The 27274-nt window shown below is 35.9% G+C and overlaps 1 protein-coding gene across 3 annotated transcripts in view; it reads right to left on the bottom strand.

The window, feature by feature from the left end:
* COL11A1 (collagen type XI alpha 1 chain) overlaps window positions 1-27274 on the bottom strand; it is a 130491-nt gene that overhangs the window by 16190 nt on the left and 87027 nt on the right. For all 3 annotated transcript variants that reach the window (XM_026043864.1, XM_026043866.1, XM_026043865.1), the window contains 17 exons: window positions 26303-26356; window positions 25286-25393; window positions 24654-24743; window positions 24316-24369; window positions 17205-17312; window positions 16111-16218; window positions 15136-15189; window positions 13429-13482; window positions 12574-12681; window positions 12219-12272; window positions 11338-11391; window positions 11190-11243; window positions 6699-6752; window positions 6055-6162; window positions 5806-5859; window positions 5385-5438; window positions 4170-4223 (listed from right to left, as the gene is read on the bottom strand). In XM_026043864.1, coding sequence (XP_025899649.1) covers window positions 4170-4223; window positions 5385-5438; window positions 5806-5859; window positions 6055-6162; window positions 6699-6752; window positions 11190-11243; window positions 11338-11391; window positions 12219-12272; window positions 12574-12681; window positions 13429-13482; window positions 15136-15189; window positions 16111-16218; window positions 17205-17312; window positions 24316-24369; window positions 24654-24743; window positions 25286-25393; window positions 26303-26356 — 1224 coding nt within the window. The remainder of the gene's footprint in view (window positions 1-4169; window positions 4224-5384; window positions 5439-5805; window positions 5860-6054; window positions 6163-6698; window positions 6753-11189; window positions 11244-11337; window positions 11392-12218; window positions 12273-12573; window positions 12682-13428; window positions 13483-15135; window positions 15190-16110; window positions 16219-17204; window positions 17313-24315; window positions 24370-24653; window positions 24744-25285; window positions 25394-26302; window positions 26357-27274) is intronic.

Raw genomic sequence — 27274 nt, 5'->3', positions numbered from 1 at the left:
GAAATAAACTTGTCTTTAAATTTTGCTGCAGGAATATACTGAGCACATCTGTCTGTTCTGTATTGCAGGACTTCCTTACAATAACTTTAAAAGGTTGTTTACAGCCATCTATCATTTGTCAAAACATGATTTTCAGTAAAAAAAAAGCCATTATTGCATTTCATCAGTTTGTCAAGATAGGGACATAGTTTGCCATTATATTATTAGCTGTCCTGTGTATTTTTAATCAAGGAAAGGCAGGAAATCAGCATAATTTCCAAGTGCTGTGGGCCCCCTGCCGAGGCTGTAGGATGCTGTAGCCAGCATGGAAAGAATCTCCTTCAAAAAATTTTTTTTTTCCTAATTATTCAGCATGTAACTTTGCATTGGAACTAACCAACTAACAGTAGCATTTCACATTTTTGAGTGTCTGTGCTGCAGTATTGACATCTTTTTTTTTTTTATTGAAAGCAGGCAATATGCACTCCAGTTTAGAGCAAGAACATAGCTAAGAATTTAGACCGAGTGCAGAACTAAGTTTGGAGTGATGCACTCAGGTGGCTGTCATCTACACAGCTAATTGACACTAATAAAGAAAAGATGCCAGCCAGCAGAAGATACAGCTGAAGGGCCTACCCAGATAAGTAAAAGGATTATTTGCGTGGATTTTTATTGATTGCATGTGTTGTAAGGATAGATAAGAAAATAAGTATTTGCTGATGCCTTTTCCTTCTAATGTTTTAAAAATTTATCAGGAAAAAAAAAATCAATGAATGCAAAGTACCTAAGACGCTACACAGCACCCGAAGTGCAAACATTATGTGCAAAGAGTAACTTTCAGAAAAGGAATAATTAGTGTTAATTGTAGAGGTTGCTAGACAAGCAGGCAACTTATTATAAAGCTATAAAAACATGTGTGTGTGTATGTATACACACAGTGAAATACTGAGCAAAGCCCTCTACATTACTGGCAAGTTACTTTTCCTAAAGAATTCTTTTTGAATTCCACTATCATTAGAGTTAATAGAGTAATAGTTAATAGACTAACTGATTTCAAAAGCAGAGTTTAGTCAATACTAAATTACTTCTAGAAAATCAGATCCTATTAATTTAAAATCAGTTCTTACTTCAGGGCACTGATCCACGCTTGTGGTGAGCTAAAGAATCTGGCCCTCCATTTGTTAATGATAAAATCAGTTCAGCTAAATATTTCGCATGCTAGATTCGACTGCTCTAATTTTCTAAACAGCATGTGCACAAATCCATGCTAGATTCTTATGCACAATTACTATCATTACTTACACCATAAACATTTTGATTTACAAAGCCTTCTGAGCATTCATTTATCTGATTTGTTACATGCAAAGATCATTTCAAAAGTCAGAAACTGTAAAATATTAATTATGATCAAAATCTTTTTTTCCTCAAAACATATGTAACCACGTTTGCAAACTTTATCAATGGTTATATAGTAATACAGTATATTTCCTTCCTAGATTATATCTTTGGCACATAAGTATATGGATTTAACCCAGTCATTCAGCTGAATGTAGGACTTAATTCAGAAAATGGGCTGATTTCTGCCTTATAAATGAAAAGTATCTAGTGCAGTTTCTGAAGAGCATCTGTGGAAATATTTTTCAAAAGAGCTATTGCTAGGTCTGAAAATAATTTATTAATTACAGCACATATTTTTGGATGCTGTAATGATCTATTTTTGTGCCAGCCACAGACTTCAGCTTTTCTTCTGGCAAATTTGGGCTTCATTTTCTATTTTAATATAGACTTGAGCTTACTGGTCATTTGAAAGCTAGGGACTTTCACCTCTGCAAAGCAGGAATCTAGAGGGGGATCTTCATTTTCCCGTGTACTTACCAAGTTTTTTTTAGTTATTTTTAAAGAAATTCTCCTTACTCCCTGTCCATAAGACCCTTTGTAAGTCCCAAATGTAGTTCAAAGCTCTGGCACATAGAGTCAAAAGCTTTTAATGCTTCAAAAGCAGAGTAAAACAGTTCTAATACTTGCTTGTCCCATCAAGTGATAGCAATCCTGCTATTCATATTACCCAGGCAATTTATTCTTGGCCTTCCCTTGACACTTGAATTTTACTGTATGTATCTGTAGCTGAAGTATCTCAAATACACTAGGAAAACCGCATTCATGTCCAAGTCCTTCCTTAGGAACTGCTCCCCAGGAAGCCCCAGGGGAACTTGTGGCACCCAGCAATGCCAGAAACATACTTCTAACTTAGAAACTGGTATCAAACAATTTCATACAACCAGGCAGCAAAACAGAGTTCAGGTCAATTCCAATTTAACATAGGTTTATAGATAAGCAAAGCTTTCATCAGATTACGTTTTCAAGCAGAAAATGCCAGTTCTTTTGCACTAAACAGTTTAATACCATTAAATTGCCCCAGTATGACTGACAGTAACTGATTCTGCGGGACCAAGGCAGATGTTGATATGGAGGGACTGACAGCCCTGGTAAAAGTAATTGCAGGGATAGGGAAGCCGTAATACAGAGCTGCAGTTTAACTGCATGAGAATGTGTTTGAAATAAAGGGAGATCAAAGGAGGATAGTGGGTTTTTTTTCATCTAAGTATAACTAGGTGCAAAATGTCCATTCTGCTAGGAAAAAGCTACTGCTTTTCCATGCAATAGAGCAGGATGTTGTAATTTGATGCAGAACAAACATATTAATTGCTGATATTCAATCAAGCTGTATTCCAGTTCTAGTGATAAGATTCAAAAACTACTGTAATCATTTGCAGTATTATAAATGTGTTGCAATTTAGTGCAGCAAATAGATAAAACTAATTAAGCATGTCAGTTCACTCAAGCCTATTAAACAGACCAATTTAACACGTTTTGTTAAATAGCTCACAGCTCACATTTAATGACACTGTCTTTTTTTTAAGTGTAAAAACTGCATCTAATTGCTCTCTGAAGCAGACCTAAAGCTTGATGCATCATACAGTTCTACAAGTATAACAGTATTTACTGATTTTGATGAGCTGAATTTGTAAAGCCTGTGAAGCTTCAAAGACTTTATGAGGAATGGAATGGCTTCATCAGATACATAAATGTCTGCCTGTTAATTTTGTTTGTGGAGCATATGGTGTGGGCTTTCACAGAAACCAGGCTGAAATTATTTTATTTCAGAGGTTAAAGACACCAAAGCAGACACATTCTTCTTGCCCCCTACCAGCAATAGATGATGTCTTGTATTACCTTATAACATCAGCTTTTAGGCATTTTTGATCTCTGCAATACTCTCCTTTACTTGCAGCTCTGCCCAGCATGTCTGAAAATAGCAGGAGCATAATATCTCATTCGAAATAGATGGCTGTGCTTTTGTCTCCTGGCAGATTTTACCCAACTGGGTATTTGAATGTGGATTTCCAGTATAGCCAATATGAATAAATAATTTTCTAGATGGCTAGGTAAAATACAATGGAAATGCCCCTGCACAAAGGACACAGCTTTCAGTACTATCATGAAGGATGTTACCTCTTTTTGACATAACAGCAAGAAGCGTGACCTGAAATTGGTTTATAGAACTGATTCAGCTGAACAGTTGTCATTCTTTCTTCCAGTACAGAGAGAGAAACAAAAACCTTCTATTGTAAGCAAACTAGCAAAAATGCTAGTTTCTTGCCCTTAGCAGACATTGAATTTGCTTGGCTAAAAAGAAAAGGCACAAAAGGACCATGAACACATCCTTCCCATAGTGCATATGTCTTCCCAAAGATATAAAAACGTCTTTTTATTCTTCTTGATGTTGGAAAATAGGAGTCTTCCTGATTGCTCATCAGGAAAGTGCAGTTCTAGCTTGTGCTACACTTAGTGCTTCCAGTCTGCCCCAAATTTACTTGAATGTCACAACCTATACATTCTGAGTTATTTTCCTCCTGCTTTGTGTTCCTGGAGATGCTGTATATCTTGACATACCTCCTTCTTCCTCAAAGTGCCAGATCCTAAAAGCTAAAATCAAGGCAGATTAAACTGCACCCAAGTTAATGGGTTTTCTCTGCTGTTTGTAGTTTTCATTTCATTTCTCATTACTGAATAGAGACTGCAAACATCATATACGAGTGTCACAACATGGAAAACAAACAGCTGAATTTTTCTAAAACATAATGTCTCAAAAGGAAAATATGTACAAGGGACAAAGAGAAATGACTTACTCTCTTTCCAGGTGGACCAGGTGGGCCAGCTTCACCTGAGGGACCTGGTGGGCCCTGCAATTGAAAATGATGAATTCAATGGCAAAAAAAGAATAAAGTTATCATCTTTCTTAAATGCAAGGAACTTGTGCAACACACTTTCCCCTTTCATTGGACAAGGAGTAAGTACCATACTATACAAATGCAGCCGTTCTTTTTTCCTTCTCCCACTAGCAACAAAAACATACCAGACAAAGGTGGATGCACTAATGTAACACAGGATCTTAGCCTACTGCCTAGCCCTACTAGAAAGGGTTTCTAACTTTCTGAATTTTGTTCTCCTGCATGTGGTCTTTGCAAATTCTAAAATGTGAGGTCCTTGGGTTGTTACTGGTACTACAGATTTTCATTGGCGCCTAGGAGACAGCTGCCACCTAAGTGGCATTTCTTCTGAAAACCCTGTATGCATTGATAGCCTCACGATAGCTGTGATAATTCTTTGTGCAATATTGTGCGATTGCTGAACAGTTTGATAGAATGGTAGGTTTTCATGAAGATCAGCCTATCAGTACCTACTTATAAGTAATTTCCTAAGGTGTTTGTATAAAACCCAGCTTATACCATAGATCCAACCATATGTGTCTTCAAATGTACCAGTTTGTTTTCTGTTTTTCTCCCCAGTCTGTACTGTATAGAATAGCTGCCTGATAATCAGAAGATTCAGTGGTGGAAGTGGAGTTTTCTAAATAGGAAATCCTCGCATTTTTGGGCTCAGAAATTAAACTTATGATGTTTTAATGTGGCAATCTTCAGAAATAGAAGAACTTTGATGCTTAATATGGTTATTACTCAGAAAAACCTTAATGTGATATGAAATACTATGAAAATATCAAGATTTTGCTTCATTTCATCATTTCATCAGGTGAGCTGATGAAGATTATATAGATGCAGCATTCCCTGTTATGCTTAAAGCTGCTCTATTTTTAGAGCTTTCTCAGCGATTCAGCCATAATCCTTAACACATCATTTGTGTCTATCTTTGAAAGAAACTAAACCCTTGCTTCTGATCATGACTAGAGTTTGGGCACTTCTCTGTGAGGAGATAAATAGATCTTTTTCAATAAATATAAAAAACAATCTTTATAGAAAGTATTTTAAGAATATGAATTTATGGAAACCACTGATCTAGCATAGGAACAAGCATGAAGCTGACAAAGAATGACAGAAACAACTTACAGGTTGACCAGGATCACCGTCTTCACCCTTCTCTCCACCAACACCATCTTGACCCTGCAGAAGTCAGAGGGGAATGAGCAAATGATTAATTCAACTAAATTAAGTAATTAGGTTTCATAGAATCATAGAATGCCCAAGGTTGGAAGGGACCTCAGAGGTCATCGAGTCTAACCCCTCTGCACACACAGGGTCACCTAGAGCACGTAGGCACAGTTTTTCTGGAAAGCCTCTCCTAAGAATGTTATTTTCAAAAAATTTTAAAAAAATCTAAACCTGCTTTACGATTTAAGGAATATATGAACAGACAAAGCAATAGCTCTTACAAGCAAGGTCACATCCCTAAGCAGGGGAGAGGCAGAGGAAACTAGAATTCAGTGCAAACCTAGATTAGAAGTTAAAATTGCTTTTGAATTATACTTACAGCAGGACCAGGTTCACCAGGGGGACCTGGATCTCCAGGAAAACCAACTGGGCCCTAGGTAGATTGGGATGAAATCAAGGAAAGTGTCATCCACTGAGAAGGTAGCAATCATCACAAAATAATTTACCAAGAATACAATGAATTTAGCTCGCATGTAGAAATTAATTCACAGTTTTATATGCAGCAAATCTTTGACTAATTCAGTAGTGCTTTATAACGCTTTGTGTTAAAATTAGTAAGCTCACTTACTGGGTTGCCCTTGGGCCCATCATCGCCTGGAGGTCCTTTAGCACCTGGTGGTCCAGCAGCTCCAGGTGGACCAGCCTCACCTTTTTCTCCTCTTTCACCTTTTGGACCCTGCATGAAACAAAAGCACAAAAAATTGTTACCTGGAAATTGTATGGCTGAAAAACTAACTACACAGATAAAACTGTTTCTCAAATCTGGGCAATATTTTTCCTTCTCAATGGTTTATGGTGGGAAATTACAGTGGGAAATGATGGTTTATGCATGGGAAATCAGGTCCTCAGTCCCAGGTTGGAATACGTGTGACCCTCAGATCTGAGTGCAAATCTCTGCACCGAGATATGAGTCTGAACCTATATGGTGTTAACAGATTGCCTTAAGAGAGAACAACAGAGATGACAAAAATAATACTATTGGAATAAGTGAATATACTGTTATGAAATCTTCTGCTTTGACCTCTCATTATTACAGTAAAAGATGTAGCTATAATTATGTATATAAAAAATCAAATTACATTTCAAAAGTGGAAATTCTTCAGTGGAAATTACACAAGTGTACAAGTAATCTGATTACATGTTCTCCAAAGAAAGCACCTCCAGATACCTTAGCTGGCCATAATAACAATAAGTTGAAAACAAAGTACTTACAGATGTGCCAGATTCTCCCGGAGGTCCAGGATTTCCAGCTTCTCCAGGTTCACCCTGTATATATACACCAATAAATTGATGAGTTATTGAATAGAATATTTTTATAGGTTTAATTCTGTCGGATTGTTTATGCTTATTCACGTTAAAAACTAACAAAAACTGCCCTTCATTGGGGACTTAAATGGGGATGAGTAACTTGCATATATTTTTTGCTGGAATGGAACCTGAACATTTAGAGAGAAATTGTCAGAGCAAGATTTAGTTAGAAAGATAGACACATTTCCTTTGGATGTGGGAAAATCTTTCCCTTTGTAATGTCATGTACTGCAAATTTCATGTTTGTCATCTTTGTTTCTAGTCACAAAAAGCCGAGAAATATATTCCCTGTGTATGTTCTTCTCCCTAGAAGAGATATTTTTGGTGGAAGCATATCTCTGCAAATAATGGAATTCTAATTGGAAATGAATTTCAATGGAATGAAAACATTATTTCTATAACTTCTGTTATAGTAATTAAATAAAAAAATAAGATTAAGAATAACATAATAGCACAAGGGCTAATACAATTTTCATCACAGGCCACAGAGGCATACTCCGTGTATTACTGGTGAGGGAAATTGTTTAGTAAACCAGATGGCTTTGAGGAGAACACCATATGGAGAGAATCTGTGCAAGACAAAGATTATACAACATATAAGTGAACATATAAGTTAATTTAGGGTTTTGTTTTGTTTTGGTTGTTTGTTTTGGTGCCAAGTCACAGCACTCTACATGTCAAAAACTGTCTTTGTAACTGTTCATTTTAAAGTTTAGCTATGGCTGATTATTTTCTAGCTCAGTAGTCTTATAAATAAACCTTCACAGAAAATTATTGTGGTACTAAAATGTTTAGCTATTACACACAGAAACACAAATCTTCGAAGGGATATGAGAACTTGCTTTGTGATTGCCATGGAGTGCTGAGTTGAGAATCGCAAATTCTCATAGGATTTCTCAGTTTAGCTATTAATGGGGGGAGCTTTTTCATGTAGCAAACTAGAAGTAAATACATACACCTTTTTGAAACCAACTAAACCTTGCCAGTAATCTTTCTGACTCTTATAGTATAGATGTGCTTTTATTCACAGAAGCTAGTGGCAGTGTAATGACCTCATTAGTACCACCATTTGGCTCAATATAAATATTACTTTAGATGAATGGAAGAAGATATGACTGCCCAACTGAATTCCAAAATCAGATAATTTGCAGATTGTAAGAATTTTGAGAGTAATGTCCTTTAGAAATGGCACTTCCAAAGGTGAACTTGTCTTTAGAGGGTAGTTGGTTTTATTAGACTTATTTAAACTTGCAGTGATGTTAAGATGTGGTACTTCGTAAGAAGTGCTTTTAGTACTTTAAATGACTTCAAATAGTCTTTTGCTTCTGTGATGCAGCATTCATTATTAGAAACGTCTTTTGGATAGTTTGGGTCACTAAGCAGCTTTTAAGTGATTGCTATGAAAATTCATAATATTTTTTCTTACCCTCTTTACAGGGTTTATTGAATCAGGAGTATAATTAGTTTGTTTGGTTGGTTCATGTCAACTATCAGTCAGGTTAGATTTTCTGTAGCTACAGAGGAATGAGGTCTGGAATTAGCAAACAAAATGAGGAGATTCATGTTTGTGGAATATTGATAAATACATTCTGTCTAACAGGATCCAGGATATAGACCTAAATTAAATATAACCTTTCAACAGAGTTCCCCAAAGATGCCAGGGATCTCTCTAAGCATATTCTATTGCAAGATTAATTCAATGAGTGACACGGTGCAGACTATGCTAAATTCTGCCTGACAAGCACCTCCGGCAGTGTAATCCCATGTAAAGCTTCCCATTCCACAGAGGCTCCTGGTATTATGAATTCAGGGTTACATACACATTTGTACTGCCGAGGTCTTTCATCATTTAGGCCTTTTTGTGTACAGTGGAAGAAACAAGCTAGTTAAAAATACATGGCACTAAAATGTGACAAAAATTCTTTATAGTTTGCCAGAAGATAAGAGGGCCTTGAAACCCTGGCATTAATGGCAAAATATCTCCTTGTAGTTCAAGCATGCAAATATGAAAATGAACAATGTATTTTATTCCTCAAAAGTGACAGGGAAGATGCCAAAGTATTATTCTGTACTCTAAAATTCATTCTATTATCTATAACATGATGCGTCTTCCCTGCAGGTGATCCAGAAGCCAAAGCATGCTGACAAATTCAACAAAGGAAAAAACATGCGGGAAGAAAAGGGGAAAGGCATGTTTTGTTTAAAAGCATTAACTGTCCTCCCATTTTGGGAAGAGCATGTGAAAGTGAGTGACTCACAAAACCAAACTCCTCCTGACAAAACAACTCTTTTTTATTTCTAAGCTTGCAAACTCATTAAATGGAACTGAAATTAAGGAGGAAGTTCTCCTACCTAGGAAAAAACTTAGCATGTATTAAAAATTGAGAAGGAGGAGTAAAGTAATTAGAAGAAACAAAAAACAGTAGAATAATATGCTTGGAAGCATCTTCATATGAATGCAGAGAATATGGGAAATAAGCAAGAAGAACCAGTGATGTACAGTCTGAATTTCATGTTCTTGCATTAAATTTGGTGGCTGACTGTCACAACTGGGGGCTCTAAATCACACAGAGCAGGTAGTGCAACAGAAGCAAGTGTTTTTACAAAACAAAATTGAATTTGATCATGAAACAACAAAAACTGAAGGAGCTGACTAAAACCAATTGCAAAACTCCTACTCTATGGGGCACAGGTTTATCTAAGCATTTTTTAAAGCTGCAAAGGTGCAGTCCCAGATGTAGTGTTCTCAATATAAATATCTTTTTTTCTGCTCCCGTTTTTTTTCTTTTTTCCTGTTCCTAGTGGTCAAAGGAATTTTTGTTTTCCACAGATAGCCTGGGGGAACAATGTCACATGCTAGAGGGCTTAAGAGGAATATCCTTGTTAAAAAATAATGCAATCAAGGACAACGACATAATGCTGTATATTTTTAGCATTTACTAGTAAGTCAGATTGAAGATAAAAGAAAGCCACTGTTACCCAGAGATGGGTTGATGTTCAGTGTGCATAACAGAAGATGCAGTGAAGCTCTGTCAGCTTCAGATATGACAGCACCAGCATGAAAAATCTACTGTACAATGTCAGGATTTTCATTTGCCTGGGATCAGTACCTTCTGTTCTAAGAGGACAAAGAAGAGATGAAGACATTTTTCCATCATCACTATTTTTATGTTATCTCATTACTCTCTTCACTACATCCCAGAGCACGGGTAAGTGATTTATTTGATAGTCATGTAGAAAAAAATAGTGAAGCATTTGAAAATTCTATTAAAATAATAGGTTTTTTTTTAATAAGGATAAGGAGATGGTGATTTCTTTTGACATGACCCTAATATACAAGAAGGGCCATTTGAGGAAAAGTCATTTGATCGAGAAAAACAGATAGATGCATAACGTAAATTTTATGGTAGATGTTAACAATATTGAAGAGTATAATATGAAAGATCTTTTATTATCACAGAGCAATGAGAAGCTTGCAAGATACTGTAAGCTGAACTGTAGATTTTTCTCATTTTTTCAGTATTATTCTTAGAAATGATCCAGAGAAAATAATGGTATCTTCCTTAACTTTTGGAAAGAAAAAAATATCTACAGCTTTGTTAAGCAAAGTCATATACTTCTTCAGATTTAGTGGAGGATCATGGCAAACGGTACCGGTGCATTTAATTCTCTAGTGGAAATTGCCTGACACAAATTCAAAGAAAAAAATCTAAAAATACCCAATCATACTCAATCCATAACTCTACAGCAAAATGCCTTAGGATACACCTATTTATATGTACACCTTATCTGATTTTTAAAAAACAATACATAAATAGCAATTTCCAGAGGCTAGCTTTTGAATTTTCTTTTTACTCAGCATTTCTAAATAGTCTATGCTGGTAATCCAAATCAGCTACCATCCATCCTCAATTTAATGGAACTCTTTCTGTGGGGAATGGATGCTTCAGATCTACTTCCCTTAAAAAATATTTTTGCCATGGGTACACTAGATAATAGCTCATATTTTATAATGTTCTAGATAGAAGGTAAAATGGTATTCTAAGACATGCCCATATAAAGTAAAAAGAAACCTGTTGAAGCCAGTAACATTTTCTTCATTACATCAAGCTATGTAGTTAAGGAAATCATCATAACTTTACCTATTTCACCTGAAAAACTCTTTTGCTCCAAGACTCTCTACTCCAATTGTCAAATATTTTTTGAAATATAAAGGCCAACCATTGTAAATCAGCTAATAGCAGTATATCTAAATGACTGTTAGCAATTTTAAAGTCAGTAAAGGATATTTGAGAACTCTAATGTCTATAGACCAGAAGAAGAATCAAAAAGTTTATATTCACAGTCCCATTTCAAATGTTTCTCTATTTAGGAGCTATTATCAGCCATTCTCACCTTTTCACCAACACCTCCAACAGAACCAATCGAGCCTGGTGGGCCTTGAGGACCCTGCAATGATGAAAGATGTTAGTTCTCCCAAATTTAACACATATTACTGAATTTTAAAACAAATGTGATAACTGAAGCATAGATTAATTCTTACATCAGCTCCATTAGGGCCCTGAGGACCTCTTGGACCTGGAGGGCCAGGTGGACCCTGTATCAGAGAGAAAATATAGTATATTAACAACCATAAAAACAAGTCTAATGGGTTTTTTTGGACAATGAAAAAATAAGATACTCAGCATATGAAGGACATTTAATCCTCATAGTGCTACACAAGTTGTAGGGCCAGACTGTTGCCCAAAACATGAGATCACAGGGTGATTGGGGATCCAGGCTGTTATACAGTACCTAAAGTGAGTGGGGATAATCTGATGCTTAGGACTCCCGAGGACAGGTTTCCTGCTTATATTCACCCTGATATGTTACCTACATATCCCTTCCACTATCCAAAGACCCTGGCATTATCATACCAGCTGTGGTAAGTCACGTTACTGTCACAGTCAGGCAACAGAGCTGCACTTTTTGTCTACAGATGGGCAGTCAGGCTTGGAATAGGTTGCTGGAGATGGAGATATTGTAGATAGCTTGCATTTCTCTGAGGTCCCGGAAGTCATTTTGGGACAGACAAAAATGTATCTTCAGTTGAAGTCTCAAGATCACCCATTGAATTAATTTCCTTCTTCTTTGATGAACACGCTCACTGTTGTCCTGTCTCACATAGACGTTATCACCTGCTTTACTAGCTACTCTGCGGAGTATCCCCTTAGGTTACATAAATCTTAATTTTAGAGATGAGGAGATGGATACAAAGTAATTCCCCCCCCGAGCTGATAACACACACAAAGCTTCATAATCAGGCACCAAATTCAGGTGCTTGATTTAGGAGAGCCTTATCAAACTGTGAGCTACAGAGAAAAGATAATAATACATGGATGATATTGATGGGCCTAGGAGGGGTTGGTGGGGAGGAAACCTTACCATTGGGCCCACATCGCCATTTTCACCCTTTTCACCTGGTGGGCCAGGTAGACCCTAAAACATACGTAAGATAAAAGAGAACGCTATTAGTACAGTATTTGGAGTGATGAGATAAACATCGGTGTGCAATAACATAAATCACATCCATGTGTAAAACTTAAGGGGAAACACCAAAATAAAACACAAAACACTTTGCATTAAAAGAAAAATATTTTTCAAGGAGTTTTTAATGTTACAGCAAATATACTGATTTTTTTGCAAGCATATGCAATTGCAGGCAACACTCTGTTTTTCAGTTTCTGACATAGAATTAGGAGTTCTTATATGTAGATTGCAAAATAATAAAGAAGCTTACCTGTAAACCAATAGGGCCTGGTGGGCCAGGAAAACCTCGAGGACCTTCATCTCCTTTCTGCCCAAACATGCCTTGCTGACCTCTTGGGCCTGGCTCCCCATCACCACCCTATTTGGGAAGAGTGAAAAGCAGAAATATCAGAGGCCTCATAAAATCAGAAAAAGTTCTACTGAAATCACTGGAAAACAACTACAAGGTGATTAGGAATTAGCCCTCATGTCTTTTCTAATGCATCACTCCATTCATGCAGCTCCATTCAATGGAAACTGTTATACAAACAGAACATAGGCATATGCCCTGATTTAAGGTTAAATAATACCGCATGTCTTGCAAGATTTTTTTCCTGAAATAGCTCTTAACTTTCTCATCTGTTTACACATTCTAACTCTTGAATATCTAACTATGAGTAAAATACAGGAAGCACACAGTTCTATTAGTGTTCATGACAGAAAAACTCAAAGTTTTCTAAAATAAAAAAAAATGAACTTGTTCTCAGATGGATTTAAAAATAGGTACTCTTGCTTAAACGCTTCTGGTATCAAGTTGATTTTCCTCCTGCTGCTCAAACAAACAATCAAACAAGTTGGCTGAAAGGACTGGTCCCATTCACTACATGCACTATTCCAATTTCAATGATTCCTTCAATTTACTGCCCTTCAAAGTAACAGCAGCAATGCAGGCTTGTTTACAATAAACAACTAAATATAAGGGCACAATGATACATCTGTTAACAGTGTTTTGAAGGCTACTCCCTAGTAAGCAGCACATATTACCATGCAGTTCCAAGGACTTCTAAATATCAGAGGGGTTTTGTTAAGGATGAGGTTTGCTCTGAATAAGGATCGGGCTACTTACAGCTATACCCGGGGCACCCACAGGACCCTGGAGACCTGGTGGACCCGGAGGACCCTGCAACAAACAGAAGAGTCAGTGATTTTGGCATCTGGAATGAGACGAACATCAAATACAGAGAGAACAATATTTGCGTGATTGAGGTCTATTAAGCATTTCTGCCCTTCCCCAGAGAAAATGTAGTATTATTTGCATGTCTTCCACATTCAGTACTGCCAAGCATTATTTGTTTAGTTCTCAAAGACCCAAATTTGCATGTCTATAATAAATTTTAAACTAACATTCATTGAAAACACTTACATTTGTAAGGTTCCAGGATATTTAAAATAGATTCTCATGCAAACATGAATCAAGAAAAATTAAAAATATCAGACTTTTTAATGAGATTTGTGCAGAAAAAAAGCCAAGCTATAAAGCATAATCTTACAATTTATCCTTAGATGGATTGCTTGTTATCTGAATCAGTTTTCATGAAATTGTAAAATGTTTTTGTGATACTACAAAGTTTGTTATTTTGACTTGCATAAATCATTAGAAAATGTAACATCTCAACCAAGTTATTGTTGAGCACTGGAAGTCTCCTTGACACTAAACCTCTTCTCTACACAATGGAGAAAAATAAATCCATTCAAGTGGGAGCCTCTTAAATTTTCCAGGCCCTTTAGAGAATTCTAACTGTGTAAATTACATAGTTTAGCAGTCTGAACTGCAGACATGATATACTGACACATCGAACACTAAGACTAGGGGAATGCAGGGTACTTCTTTATGAAGGGGTTAAAACAGAATCTACATTTGTATAGGGAGTAGGCATATGACGGGTAGAACTATACAGTATATACTATAAAGTACAGCCATATATTTGTGAGAGTTGCATTTTAGTCTGGGATTTCAAATGAAAAATGTATTTTCTGTACCTTTTAAGCTGGGAAATCTAATTAGTACATAAGTATGCTTGAATTCAAAGAGCTTGCTAGATTATTTTGTCTTCAATGAGGACAGAATATGTTTCTTTGTGGGTTCTATGTGTTCTATGGTTGTTCTACGGGTTCAGTGGATTCTAATTCACTTAATAGGGCCCAGCATAACATCTAGGCATCTTCTAATCTCAGATAGGTGGTACATGAGTGATAAAATCTGATTAATCTCATTAATCTGATTAATCTGATTAATCACTAGTTCACTGATGGGCATAGTGATAACAGTTGAAAACTTGTATAAGCCATTTCATCTGAGGTCTTCACTGTTCTGAAATGCTGAGATCAGATAGATTTGCTGTCTCATGATCTGGTAAATTTTATTTTTTAATCATGAGGTAAATTTATTAACCAAAAAAAAAAAAAAAAAAAACCATGAAGAAGCAGTACAGAAATCTCCTGTCGTACAGCTTAACATTATGGAAGATAAGCTAAAACTGGGCATCACACAATTCTCCCAGGCAAGTTGCCTTAGACAAGTTAAGAGAATATACATCTATTTTTAATCTTTTCCAGTTCCAATGTAGAATAGATGAATTAAAATTATACAGGAAGAGTATTTAGGAATGCAGTTTAACATTATTTTGAAAGAAATTCTTATAAAGAAAGCAGCAGAACATTTTTTTCACAAGTGTCTGTTTCTGCTGATTGATGTACGCAAGGTGACTTGTATACTTCATGCACAAACACTTTTTATTTAGAAAGTATGTAGACAAAGGACATTGCCACTCACGTTTTCTCCCTTGTCGCCTTTACTGCCTTTCTGGCCTGGTTCACCAATTTCACCCTGTAATTGGAAGTTACAAGTTAAACTTCTCATTTAGAGTGGTCTCCTTCACACGTAGCCAAAGTCAATATCATTGTATATTTAACTATTTCCTTTTACATGATTGTTCTGTATCCTTTATGCTGCAGGTTCAAGTATGATGGCCTGAAGGAGACAATTCTGCATTGATCAATAGTATGACACATTAATCCAGATATTAACTGCTATACTGCAAAGGGCAACAAGACCTGACTTTTAAATACAGCACAATTGAGCTTTAAATAAAGGAATTGTTTTCCTCATGTCACCTTCAATATGAACTAATAATGAAATTGCTCTGGTTTACAGACTAATCCCAGCATACATGACCGAACAACTGCTTCTCACTGTTATGTACAGTGTTTCAAACTTCAAAATGATAAAAAATGCCAATAAACCATGTTAGAACAAATGTTTTCTTTATACAGTAATTAAAGAAAATTATGTTAAATCACAGAACATACTCTTATTGTTCACATAACAGCAGTCATTGATTATAAACATAAGCCTCAAAGTCCTTACCTTTATGCTATGCTAACTAAAAGAACAAATGAATCAAATGAACATGCACCATGATCCTGAGAACTGCTGTGTTCTAAATTCTGTCAAAAGTCAACAGGATGTTGCTGTGAATGTTTTATTCAACCACCCTCAATAAAGGTCTCATCTTTCTCATTCAGCAAGCCAAGCTTCTAAAATAGGCAAAATCAATTTTGATATCACATCCCTACGTTTATTGTCTTACACTTTTATCCCTGTTTCTTTGCCAGTATAACTGCCTACTAGTTCTTGAACACAAATTCTGACTTCCTGCGGCATCTGTCCCTCAAACATACAGCTTTTTTTCTTATGGGTATTTTTTGTTGTTATTCTATGTGGCTAATGCCAAATGTAAGGATTTACCTTGTCACCATCTTCTCCAGGAGAGCCACTTGGACCAGCAGGACCAGGAAGACCTACAGGACCCTGTACTCCGTCACGTCCAGCCGGACCTTGAGGACCTTTTTCACCCTGATTTTGAAGAAAAGAAAGTTGTCAATATTATCACAGGAAATTAATAAAGATCACTTGATATCTGGTTGGTTTTGCATGTGTTCTAGCCTGTACCTGCACCTGTACCAAAAATCAGAGCACTCCAGCTGCCTGGGATTTTCATGGTCTCTATTCAAGTGGGAACTAGATGCAGCAGTGAGTTAAATTCCTAAGTCCTTGCTACACTTGTATCTCACACAGCTTCAAGACAATTAGTTGCTAATATACCAAATCATCAACAAGAAGTGGATGTAAGTTACAACAGGGGATAAAGACACAAAGTTTGTGAAACCTGATCCCAAAATGTTGCTGTTTTTGTGGGGAATTCGGTGACAAAAATCACTTCTATCTACAACTACTGGTAAATGTTCTAGTTTTGGTTTTTTTCACTCTTCATTGGCTGATGACACTTTCCTTTTTCCTGGTTGTTTGAAGGTTACAGTCTAAAAATATGATTTGATATTAAGAAAACATATTTTGAAGTGCCAGAAGTGGAAATAAAATTTTTTAAAAGGAGAAAAAAGAGAAGAATGATATGATACAAATGTCTGCAAAACTGATCTTGCCTTTCATTCAAAGAAAATCTGATGAGCAGATTCCAAAATGAAAATAAGCAGCATGAGATTTATATGATGCATTACATCAAAAGCTTATAAAAAAAAAAAAAAAGACAAAAAGAAAAATGGAAGAAATCTCTCCAGAAAGGAAATCATTAAGGGAAGAGAATGTAACAGAAAATTATAATAAGTAATAAAGGAATGTGTTGACAAGCTTGCTTGCAGAGTGGCTGGGTATAAAATTTGACAAAATATTTTGATTATGTTCACTCATTGCTGAGATGTTAATATCTTTAATCCTGGGCATATATTCAACAGGCAAATACTGAAGTGGGAAGAAGCAATATTCTGGGGTAAGTAGTAACTTCTGTGCTTTGACAGTCTTTTTTTGACTTTGTGACTACTCACCGGGGCACCCTTCTCCCCTGCAGGGCCTGGGGGGCCCTGGGGTCCAGGACGACCGGGTAAGCCAATTGGGCCAGCAGTGCCCGCTGCTCCGCGTTCCCCTGGTGAGCCCTGGAAGGAAATGAAGAATTATAGGAGAATTCTGATGTAGTCCTGATAACTGGTGGTGTTTTTCGTGCCACAGGTCAAGACTCTCATTCAGCCTTCTACATGGAGAACCCTCAAAGTCGAATTTCTCTGCTAGTTTTGTTCCATTGTTTCAGATCAAATGTCATTTGTGGTTTAAAATACTTAAGGCAAGAAAGCAATTAAGGCAGTTTCTAGTGGCGACTACTTAGAATATTTGATGTCACTCTGTAGCATGCTGTGATGCTGTTTAAATAGCAGATGATACCTACGGGTTCATTTAATCTATTCCTAGTCAAGGGCCCTTTGATTTCATACCTATAAGAAAGGCTTACAAAATAGTTTTAAAAAAAAAGATGTCAGAGATGAATATTTACTTGACATGTTGCTACATTTGCAATGTTGACTGTAACTTTGTAAAAGTTAATGAAGAAAAGCTTCCAAAAATATCTTGACATTAATATTTCCAAGGAAAGATTGCTCTGAACACAACACTGGACCTAGACATGCTATATTCCTAAAATGAGAGTAACAGTTGGAGAAAGTGGTACTGAGTACAATGCTAACAACAACAAGACTAGTGATGCTCAGGTTAGAGACCAAAATCAAAATGTTATGCAGTGTGCTAGCAATGCTTGTACTGCTAATGGTAGGAGCAACATTAAAAACAAATAATGTCCTGAAAAATGTGGCTAAACACAGAACACATTAAAATAATTGTAGGAGCCACTCACTGAAGCCAAGCAAAGCCAGTAACAAGACTGGCTGCCATGATCATCGTTAGAACTTCCCATTCTAACATCCAACTTCATCAAAACATTTATCCTTTTCTAATAATTTTTCTTTTGATGACCACATGATTCAAAAAAATCTTTCTAGGTTTAGCTTCATTCCACTATGATGCAAGAGGTTTTTTTTTCTTTTTAAAAAGAAATTTTAAATATAGCTAATAACAGTGGCATCCATTAAATGTATTTCATGACTATTAGTCTAATTGTGAAGAGGAAATCCTTCCTCAGTCTTTGCAAATGCAAATACATTAAAATTAAAAGGAAAAAGGTAAAGTCCAGACTGCTTTTATATTTTAAAAAATACTGATTCAGTTCAAAGTCTTTTTAATTTCCTCCTCTTTTAATTTCCATTACTGTCAATCAGGCATTTTATTTTTTTGACACTGCATTACATTGCACACTAATTACCAGAAACACCCTACAAGAGACCAAACTCTCTGTGTATAACAATCCTCTATGCCTACTGTTGTGGTTAATTACAAGACACAGCTAGTAATATTAAGCGGTTGATTCCACTTCTTAAATTGTAAACAATTTTAAATTGGGGTTATTGTCTCTATGATGAACAGTAATAAAGGTAACTTTCAGGACCTTAAATTTTCTTCTTTCTCATTCTGAATCTTTTTGCTTCCAGTAATAAAACAGGATACTCGTAAAAATCTTACCCATTTTGAAGTTTATGACCCACACTTCTAAAACAAGACAAATAAGATTCAGGCTGGATTTGTAAATGAAAACTTGATTTGGGAATGGACTTACTGGAAACTAAGAAGCAAAAAGGGCTGTCCTCCCCTTCTAAATCACTTAAAGCTTGTGCATCAATTGAGCACCGTTAAAGACTCTTTTGCTGTAATAATATATTTTCCTAGCTTTTCAGATTGACACCTATAAAACAGCTTATAACACTTTAAAATCATAGATTATCCCACTTTTGTAACTGATATACTGGAAGCGGTACACGATGGAATGGATAATAGATATTGTAGCGTTAGGCTCTAAATAGGCATTTTTTCCTCCATGTTCAAGCACGATGGAGTCTGCCTACCTCTCGGAATGCTGAATTTGAAGGTGATTTTGCCTTTAAGTTATCGCTCTAATTCACGGCAAGATTTTCTTCGAGTGACTCCACTGACACAGCTCGTACTACTTCCATAAAAAGTTGCTTTTCTCTCTAGACACCCATTGCAGAATAGAGTGCTGAATGGTTGCTGTAAGCGGAGAAAGCTCCAAACCTTTTTGCAAAATATTTCAGTAAGATCTAATTCTGCAAGACTGTTCAAATAGTTGTTCATATTATCCTCCCAGGTGTTTTTGGAAAGTCTGTGTGGATGCGTGAGTTTGATTCCTATTTTTTAAAAAAAAGAGGAAAAAAAATAAAAGCTTCTTAAGACTTCAGTGAATTCAACAACAAAAATCCCTTGCCTGCAGCCACACCAGCATGGTCTCTGATCCTGTCAAATCTCATAAGCTAAAAATTTTTAGCTCAACTCATCAGTAAGACATAAGAACAAAGGGGAAAATGCAAGTTTTTTCCTACATCAGACACTAGACACTAACAGTGGCCAGAATTTCTGCTAGCTCCTTTTACTCAGCTGACCTTTCCTGTGTATTTTGGCATGCATTTTTGTCACGCTTAAATGTCATAAGTCATGAACACAAAATACAGATTCTGCTATCAGGAATCATGTTATTTCTCTGTGAGAAGGACTGTATAGACTTAGATCAAAGAAGGACATTTTAAATCACAAGCACAACTCAAAAAAGCATTTTAGGCATGTCCTTAGGTTCTTTGTTCTTTGAGAAAACCTTCAAGTTCTTGTCTAAATTTTAAAACATCGTATTTTATTTTTTAAAATGATATGTTTTGAAATAATTGTGATTGATCATGTAACAGAGGGGTCAGTGCTGCAGAAGCACAGTTGCTGGAAGTAAGTATATTTTACATATATATATATATATATATAAATATAGGCTGAATTTCTAAATTCTTTCTTGTGTCTCAGTTTTTGCTGCTTTTGTACTTTTGTGACAGCTTCTTATACCAATTTTTTTTTCAATGCTTTGCCCAAAAAAAAAAAAGAGTGGAACTATAGAACTATAGTTCTGCATTCTTAAATTTCTCTCCTACCCTATATTTACTAGCTTTTTTTGTCACTTTGCTCCTTCACAAAGGAACAATCCCTTTTTGCTACTAAAATTCCCTACTGCGCTGTGATCTATCGTACTCATGTCCTTGAATCTTCTTTTTTTTTTCTTTCTTTTTTCTTTTTTAAGACTTCTACAGAATCAAAATGTTTTTATCCTTTGATTCTCTTGCACAGATGGTGCGCTCATTAGTGGCCTTGTCTTTATTTGACTTTCTGTGAAAAGATATGTAATTTACAGGCCATGCACAACGTAAGAGCAAGCACACTTTTTATTGATGGTTAACAGAATGTTCAACACATGAGCATCCCCCTGACTCAAAAACATTATCAGACTGAGGAAGACAGCTCTAATCATGGCAATGCTGCTAATTGGGTTATTAGCAATTAGCTGATAGCTGGCTTATTCAGAGTCCTATTTGGGCATCCTATCTGTAAATGAGCTAAGGAAAAATGACTGCTCGACAATCCAAAGAGCTTCCCCTCATCAGCATTCAGCATTCTCTGCAGTAGTAACGAGAAGGGAAGAAAATAAACAGAAGATAAAGATAGCAGAAAAAACTGTTAAAAACAAGAAAAAAAGACTTGAAAAGGGGAAAAAAAAGCTCTTGAGCGCTTCAATGTATCTTTTTGGTACAAATGCCTCTAAGTACAGTAACTGGCATGCACAGTGTTTAAAATAGGCATTCCTTTGGTGTGATTGCAGATGCAGGCACTAGCCAAATAAAGTTTATGGTTGAGTATATGTGCTACAATTGGTATTGGCAGGGAATTTGAGGAAAATCACCCAGTGGCATGAATCCTCTTCTCATTATAAATTCCAAATGAAGACTCCACTATAATTACGTTTATCATTACTGCATGTACCCTCCGTTGCCTAAAAATAGGCTGGAAAATATTTTAGGACCACTTGATGCTCATGGTCTGCTATGAACCGCTGTGAAAAGAGGGAGCTATTGTGGCTTAATTGTGGTCTTTGCAGATGCACAGAAGCCTGGCATTAAATGCTTTCACTGGAAAGCACATCTAAGATAAGAAGTTAGTAATTAAAGATGAAGAGATGATGAAATGATGAAATTAAAGATGAAATATAAAAGGTGCATGAGGACTTCTGGAAAAATAGTAGGTCAACTTGATGTTGCTTGTGCCTAAGCTATCCGGTTTGCAGGGCTATTATTCCCTGTGAATCCATGGATACCTGGCAGAAATAAAATTAATGAAGAGATGCCCTGTATAAAATAGAAAATGTCTCTTTCCACTCTGCTCAAAATACCTGCTACTATTACACTCATTTCTCAAAAAAAAAGAGATTGGAGAAAATTCTGAGCTTCCCAAATATGTCTTTGTCTACCTTGCCAGGAAATTTGACCCCAAAGGAATGGATCTGCACAGGGAACCAGGTGGCACAGTGCTCCTGACCCCCATATTATGTGTATTTTTGGGGTATACTTCATGCTAGCTGTGGTCTGATGATGTTAGTATATTAGTATACTCAGTATAGTATAGTTAGTATATTAGAGGGAGTCCCGAAATTTTATTTCTAGTTTCATTTACCAGTTACAGTTTTATTCCCAACTACCAGAATGTCTGAAAGCCTGATAATAGAAACATAACGACTATGTGAGAAAAAATATATAAATTGTATGTAAGTCATGGTGTCACACTTTTTTTTTTGTCTGTCCAAATACTTTCATAGGTATGTATTATAGTATGTATAGTATGTGTTTCTAATGCCAAGAAATCAGGGGTACAGTGAATCTATCTATTGATAGAATCAAGGGTGCCATTATAATACATGCAGATGGACAATTACATCCCTGGGGAGTTACACTGTTCTCAGCAGAGTTCTGAACTCCCTCTTTGTACAGATCTGTTTTATCAGATTCCAAACCAGATTACAAAACATAGTATATTGCAAGCAAGTAATAAAGCAAGGGAAATACCAAATCACAAGCAGCAACTGAGGAAGCAGTTATGTCATTTTTTTTTTCAGTCTCATTGTGTTTTGAATATTAATAGATTTGATTTCTTTTTCTTTTGGCCATTTTCATGGTATTTTTCAGTGGAATGTATTACTGGTTATGCATTACAACTGTCACTTTAGAGACTAGGAACAAGGTAAGAGGCAGAAAGTTCAGGAGTTTTGCTTTAGTTCAGTGCCTTTTGAGTATGTGCATGTACTGCAACGTGTTAAGAAGAACTGTACATCTAAAACACAAGTTTTGATTTAAAGAATAAAAGCTTAAAGATATTAAGAATTCAAGAACTAATGTTATAAATTCAAGTAACACATATTAAGACATCAAGAATTAAAGCTTAATTAAAGTATGTTACAACAGAGCTTTTCCAAAAGCAAGAACTTTTCTATTGCATTTTTCTCCTGTTTAATGTATTCTAATCTCGATATGAATTGTTGGGCTGTAAGTGAGCTTTATTGTTGAAATACATAGAATTTAAGCTCTTCTATTGCTTTTCTGGCTAACAGAAAAAGCTGTGCTATTTTTTTTCTCCCACTTCAATAGCCCTGAATAGAGAGAGCTGAACTGGCTAGACAGTTGTCAAAATCTGCACACTTCATGCTCGGAAATAAATGTACCATGTTCTGAATCTCAGTGCTTCCTTGCATAAAAATGACAACAAAGTCACTAATTCAAGCAGGTGTCCTATTTCAAATGCCTTTCAACTGATAATTACCAGTTGAATAAAGAGGCAGAAATATGAATGCTACAAGTCCAAATATGAAACAAAATCTATATGTAAATATAGCATTATCTACAAAAAAATCCATTACCTCTATTCCAGGGAAGAATAACTTAATCTTTTTGAAGGATAAAAACATGTCATTGCTTTTTCTCTATCTTAATAGTAAATGAAAAGGAACCACAACAAGAAAGAAGTTGGTAAGCATATTTATGCATATGTTCACACTAAAGCCTTGGGAAATAATATTACTTCATGACAACGTTTTGCTGGAATACAAACCCACACAGTTTAGTAAAAAGATTTTACACATTAGTTATTAGCCAGGCAAATCTCATTTATAACACTTTTACTGGTCCTAGTTTTAATCATGGTCCACATAGAAGTACAGTGAAGATAAAGCCTTCAGAACAATGGGTAATTTTAATGAAGCTTTATATAGTTTTTGAGTATTTGCTTATTGCATCAGCTCTTTACAGAAGTATATTACTTCTTTTGTGAAACAAGAGTCTTACTTTTTTTTCTCCCTTCAGTGCTCATCATCCTTTCCTAAAGTTACTCTACAATTTTTCCTCATTCCTGCAGGATCTAAATTACATTGAAAGCAATTTTAAAGTGGAGCTAATAGAGAAAAAAAAGAGGATATAGTATGTCTGCTGCTACAGTATTTACTTTGAAAGCACTTTGAAATAGGATTTATTTATTTATTTATTTATTTATCTATTTTAAGTCTGTTGTCCAGACTTAAGATTCTGGGAACTGAATTCTATTGGGATTTCCCCCGCATATTTTGTGTCATACTGTAAATAAATAATAATAAAAATGTAATAGCAATGGAATGGAATGGACTGTACAACACTTCTCAACTATATAGAAATTACAAATGAGCAGAATACTTGCAGGGTTTTTTATTTCTTTCTTTACTTTTTTCCTTTTTTAAAAATTTTATGTAAAACTTCCTGGTATCGCAACACAGACTATGCAAAACCCCAGCAGTAGCTTTGACACGATTTGGGTCAACTATACGAGTCGAAACATAGCATAAGTCCAACATTCAATATCTAGTGTTTGTAGATTTTCTACTACCAAAAACTCCTTTTGTTTCAAAAATTAACTTCTGGAAGTATCAAGCAGTGAACAAGTCAATTTAAAATCAACAGATGGTAGCAAGCTTCAGATATGCACAGCCTTAACACTCCTTAGATGAAAGGGTCATTACTGTGGCGATTAGTAGAAAAAATACCATTCCCTTTTAATGACACATATTTGCCAGAATATCACAGCACATAAAGAATAAAAATGGTTACTATGTCATACTGTTTATATGCCCATTAAATTATGGTGTTTACTTACAATAGGGCCAGGTGGGCCTTGTGGACCTTCACCCCCTTTCAGACCAGCTGGACCCTAAAAAGGAATAAAAAAAAAGGGAAAAATAAATAAATAATAAAAAAACAAGAGTCATTTTTCCAACATATGTAACAGGAAGAATGTAAAAATCCTAGAACAAGCAACTGAATAAATTCCTTCTTGGCTATATAGCCAAGATACTGTTGCTGCTAATGACTGTGTTCTCTTATTGCATTCATTTTTAGGCACAATAGAAAGTTTCATGAAATAAAAGTGTAAATTCATTGTTCTGCTCTGTTCTTTTAAACACTGTGTCAGCTGCCCTGATGCTCATGTCATACCTGAGCTCCTGGAAGGCCTCTTTCCCCAGGGAAACCACGGAGACCTGCTGGTCCGTCTTTCCCAGGAATACCTTGAGGGCCTGGGTCCCCCTTTGAAAAAACAAATTAATTAAACAGAAATTTTTAAAATGCAATGAGTAGTGAAAATCAAATACCAGACATAGATTTATTGACAGGAAAAGATTATGCCCCTGCCTATTTACTGACCAATTCTTTTATTATCTTCACTACTCTAGTTTATCAATATGTTTAAATTTATAAGAAGCTTTGACAAAATACAATATTAGGTATAGCATATAAACAGTGAAAAACATAGGAAAACATAGTATGTTTTGAAAGATACATTCATAAAAAAAGTTACAATATACATTCAAAATAAGTGATGCAACTACTGTGCATATCCACAGGAAACACATTTTTTTAATTAGAAAAAATGGTAATTATTGCTTCAAAGAGAATTCTCATTGTTTCAAATAGGACAGAAGCAGCTCTGAAATGCGAATCTTCCAGTCTCTGAAATCTTACTGAGTTAAATGTGTCAATCAGAGTTTTATTCTGTACTTTCTAAGACAAATAGAAATGTCATCATTTTACCTGCTCCCCCCAGTTTCTCCCTTGAAGCCACATCCTACCTTAGCACCTTCTTTTCCTGCAGCACCCGGGAGGCCTTGTTCCCCTGGCGGGCCAGGAGGACCGGGATGGCCTCTTTCCCCAATCGGGCCAGTTTCACCCGTAGGACCCTAAGCACAAAAGTGAAAAACTTCCATCATCTTGAGGCATTTAATGGGTTTTGCTGGGGGAAGGAGGGAGGAGGAATCTTAATATCCAGCTGTTTTGAGTGTCTGTTACAGAACAATATGTTCACTGGTTAGCATACATTCCTCACCTTCCCCTCCAGGCAAAGCTGCCTTACAAAATATCTTTATGCCATGGAATAAATCTTTCATTGCGTCCTGCCTGCAGCCACAGCTGTACTGCTTCCATAGAGCAAAACCCTGACCTTACTCCTTAAGCAATGAAATACCCTGCTTCTGCACATATGAGAGGACACCACGGAAAGGACAGTGGACATGTCTCTGCCAGTCTTGAAACACTGCTGTTTTTCTGAATAATATGAATAATATGAAGGTAGGAGAGTTGAAAGATATCTCTTCAGATTCACTATCGGCAAGTTTTCACTACTGGCATCACTCAAAAAAAGCCCATGAAATTTAAATTCCTAATCCTATAATTTTACTGCAAATAAGTAAAATCAGATTAAATAGTGAATTCCTCTACAACCCCAAAATGACCTAAATTTGGCCCTGACTAAAAAGCCACATAATGTATTGTTCCTTCTAAACTGATTCTTGTTAGAGATCTCATTCTGCATTCTTGACTTCTGCAAACCATAAACTTTATGATCAAATAAAGAAAACATAACATTAAAAAAAGTGGAATAGTAACCCCAATATTTTTATATTTTGTGGAATCATTGATTGCTAAAGTACATCTTTCTAAAATTGTTATACATATATTCATGCCTCCAAAGTTGACATAGCCATCAATATGTTCTTTTTAATATAGCTTAAAACTGTCATATGAGGTAGCTATAACATAACCATTAAATATTAGTATTATAAAGTTAGACAGGAAATCACATGCTGTACCTGAGGGCCAACAACCCCACCAGGACCAGGAGGACCAGTTTTTCCTTGGAAACCCTGAGAAATAACAATAATAAATTATGTTACTCAGGAGAAAATACAGAACACCAGAACTACTCTCTGTGTTGACTGAAATGGATAAAAGGGAAATTCTATGTTACAACTTCCTTTTCACCATGAAATAAAAATGTAATATACTTTCTTTCTTGTATGTACCTAAATATACATTAATCTTTCTTAGCTCTATCATTTCTGGTCAGTCTAAGACTGCACTACAGTGAAACTACCAGTTACTTTTACAGACCTCTCTAGGTGAATGTGATTAGCCGGATTGCTTGAGTGATGTAGCTAAAAGACAGCTGAAAATACATTTTACATATATATATGTAAATGTGTATATGTATATATATACATACACACATATTACGAATCAAAGCCAAATGAAATATTTTCTTTAAGGAAACACACAGATGGTGGGTTAAGTTGGAGAGGCATTAAAGATAATTAAATATTAGGAAGAAAGAAAACAGAAGGAAATAGAGATTCAGAAAAGATGAATGTTATATAGAGATGGCAAAGAGAGCAGCATGAAAAAATAAGAAGCAAAGAATAGGCAGCAAATGTTTTGGGGATAGTTTTCCAAAAAACTGGGAAATTTTATAGAATTTGCATATTCTAATCAAGCTCCCCAGACTTTGTCCAGAATTTGCCAATAAGCTGAATGATAGCCTTGCTTTTTAGGCTGGTCACTTCTTGGAAACATGTTAAATTATGTCTTTACATGAGAAGTGTGTTGCTGCATGAAGATGGGAGAGAGCATTTAGTGCTATATGACATCCAAGGTCCCACATACTGTCCCATACGTTCTATACTGGCCTATTCCTCTGCTCACCCAAGTAAGGACCAAGGTGTCATGTAGCCCATATTTGTTACAGATGCCGAGCCCTATTCAGCATTCTTCAGGACACAGTCTCA

Source organism: Nothoprocta perdicaria, unplaced genomic scaffold (assembly GCF_003342845.1).
Source record: "Nothoprocta perdicaria isolate Ctin4 unplaced genomic scaffold, notPer1 scaffold_34, whole genome shotgun sequence".
NCBI classification, from domain to species: Eukaryota; Metazoa; Chordata; class Aves; order Tinamiformes; family Tinamidae; genus Nothoprocta; species Nothoprocta perdicaria.
The sequence above is the reverse complement of the archived record's forward strand: the minus strand, read 5'-3'. Positions and strand labels throughout refer to the sequence as shown.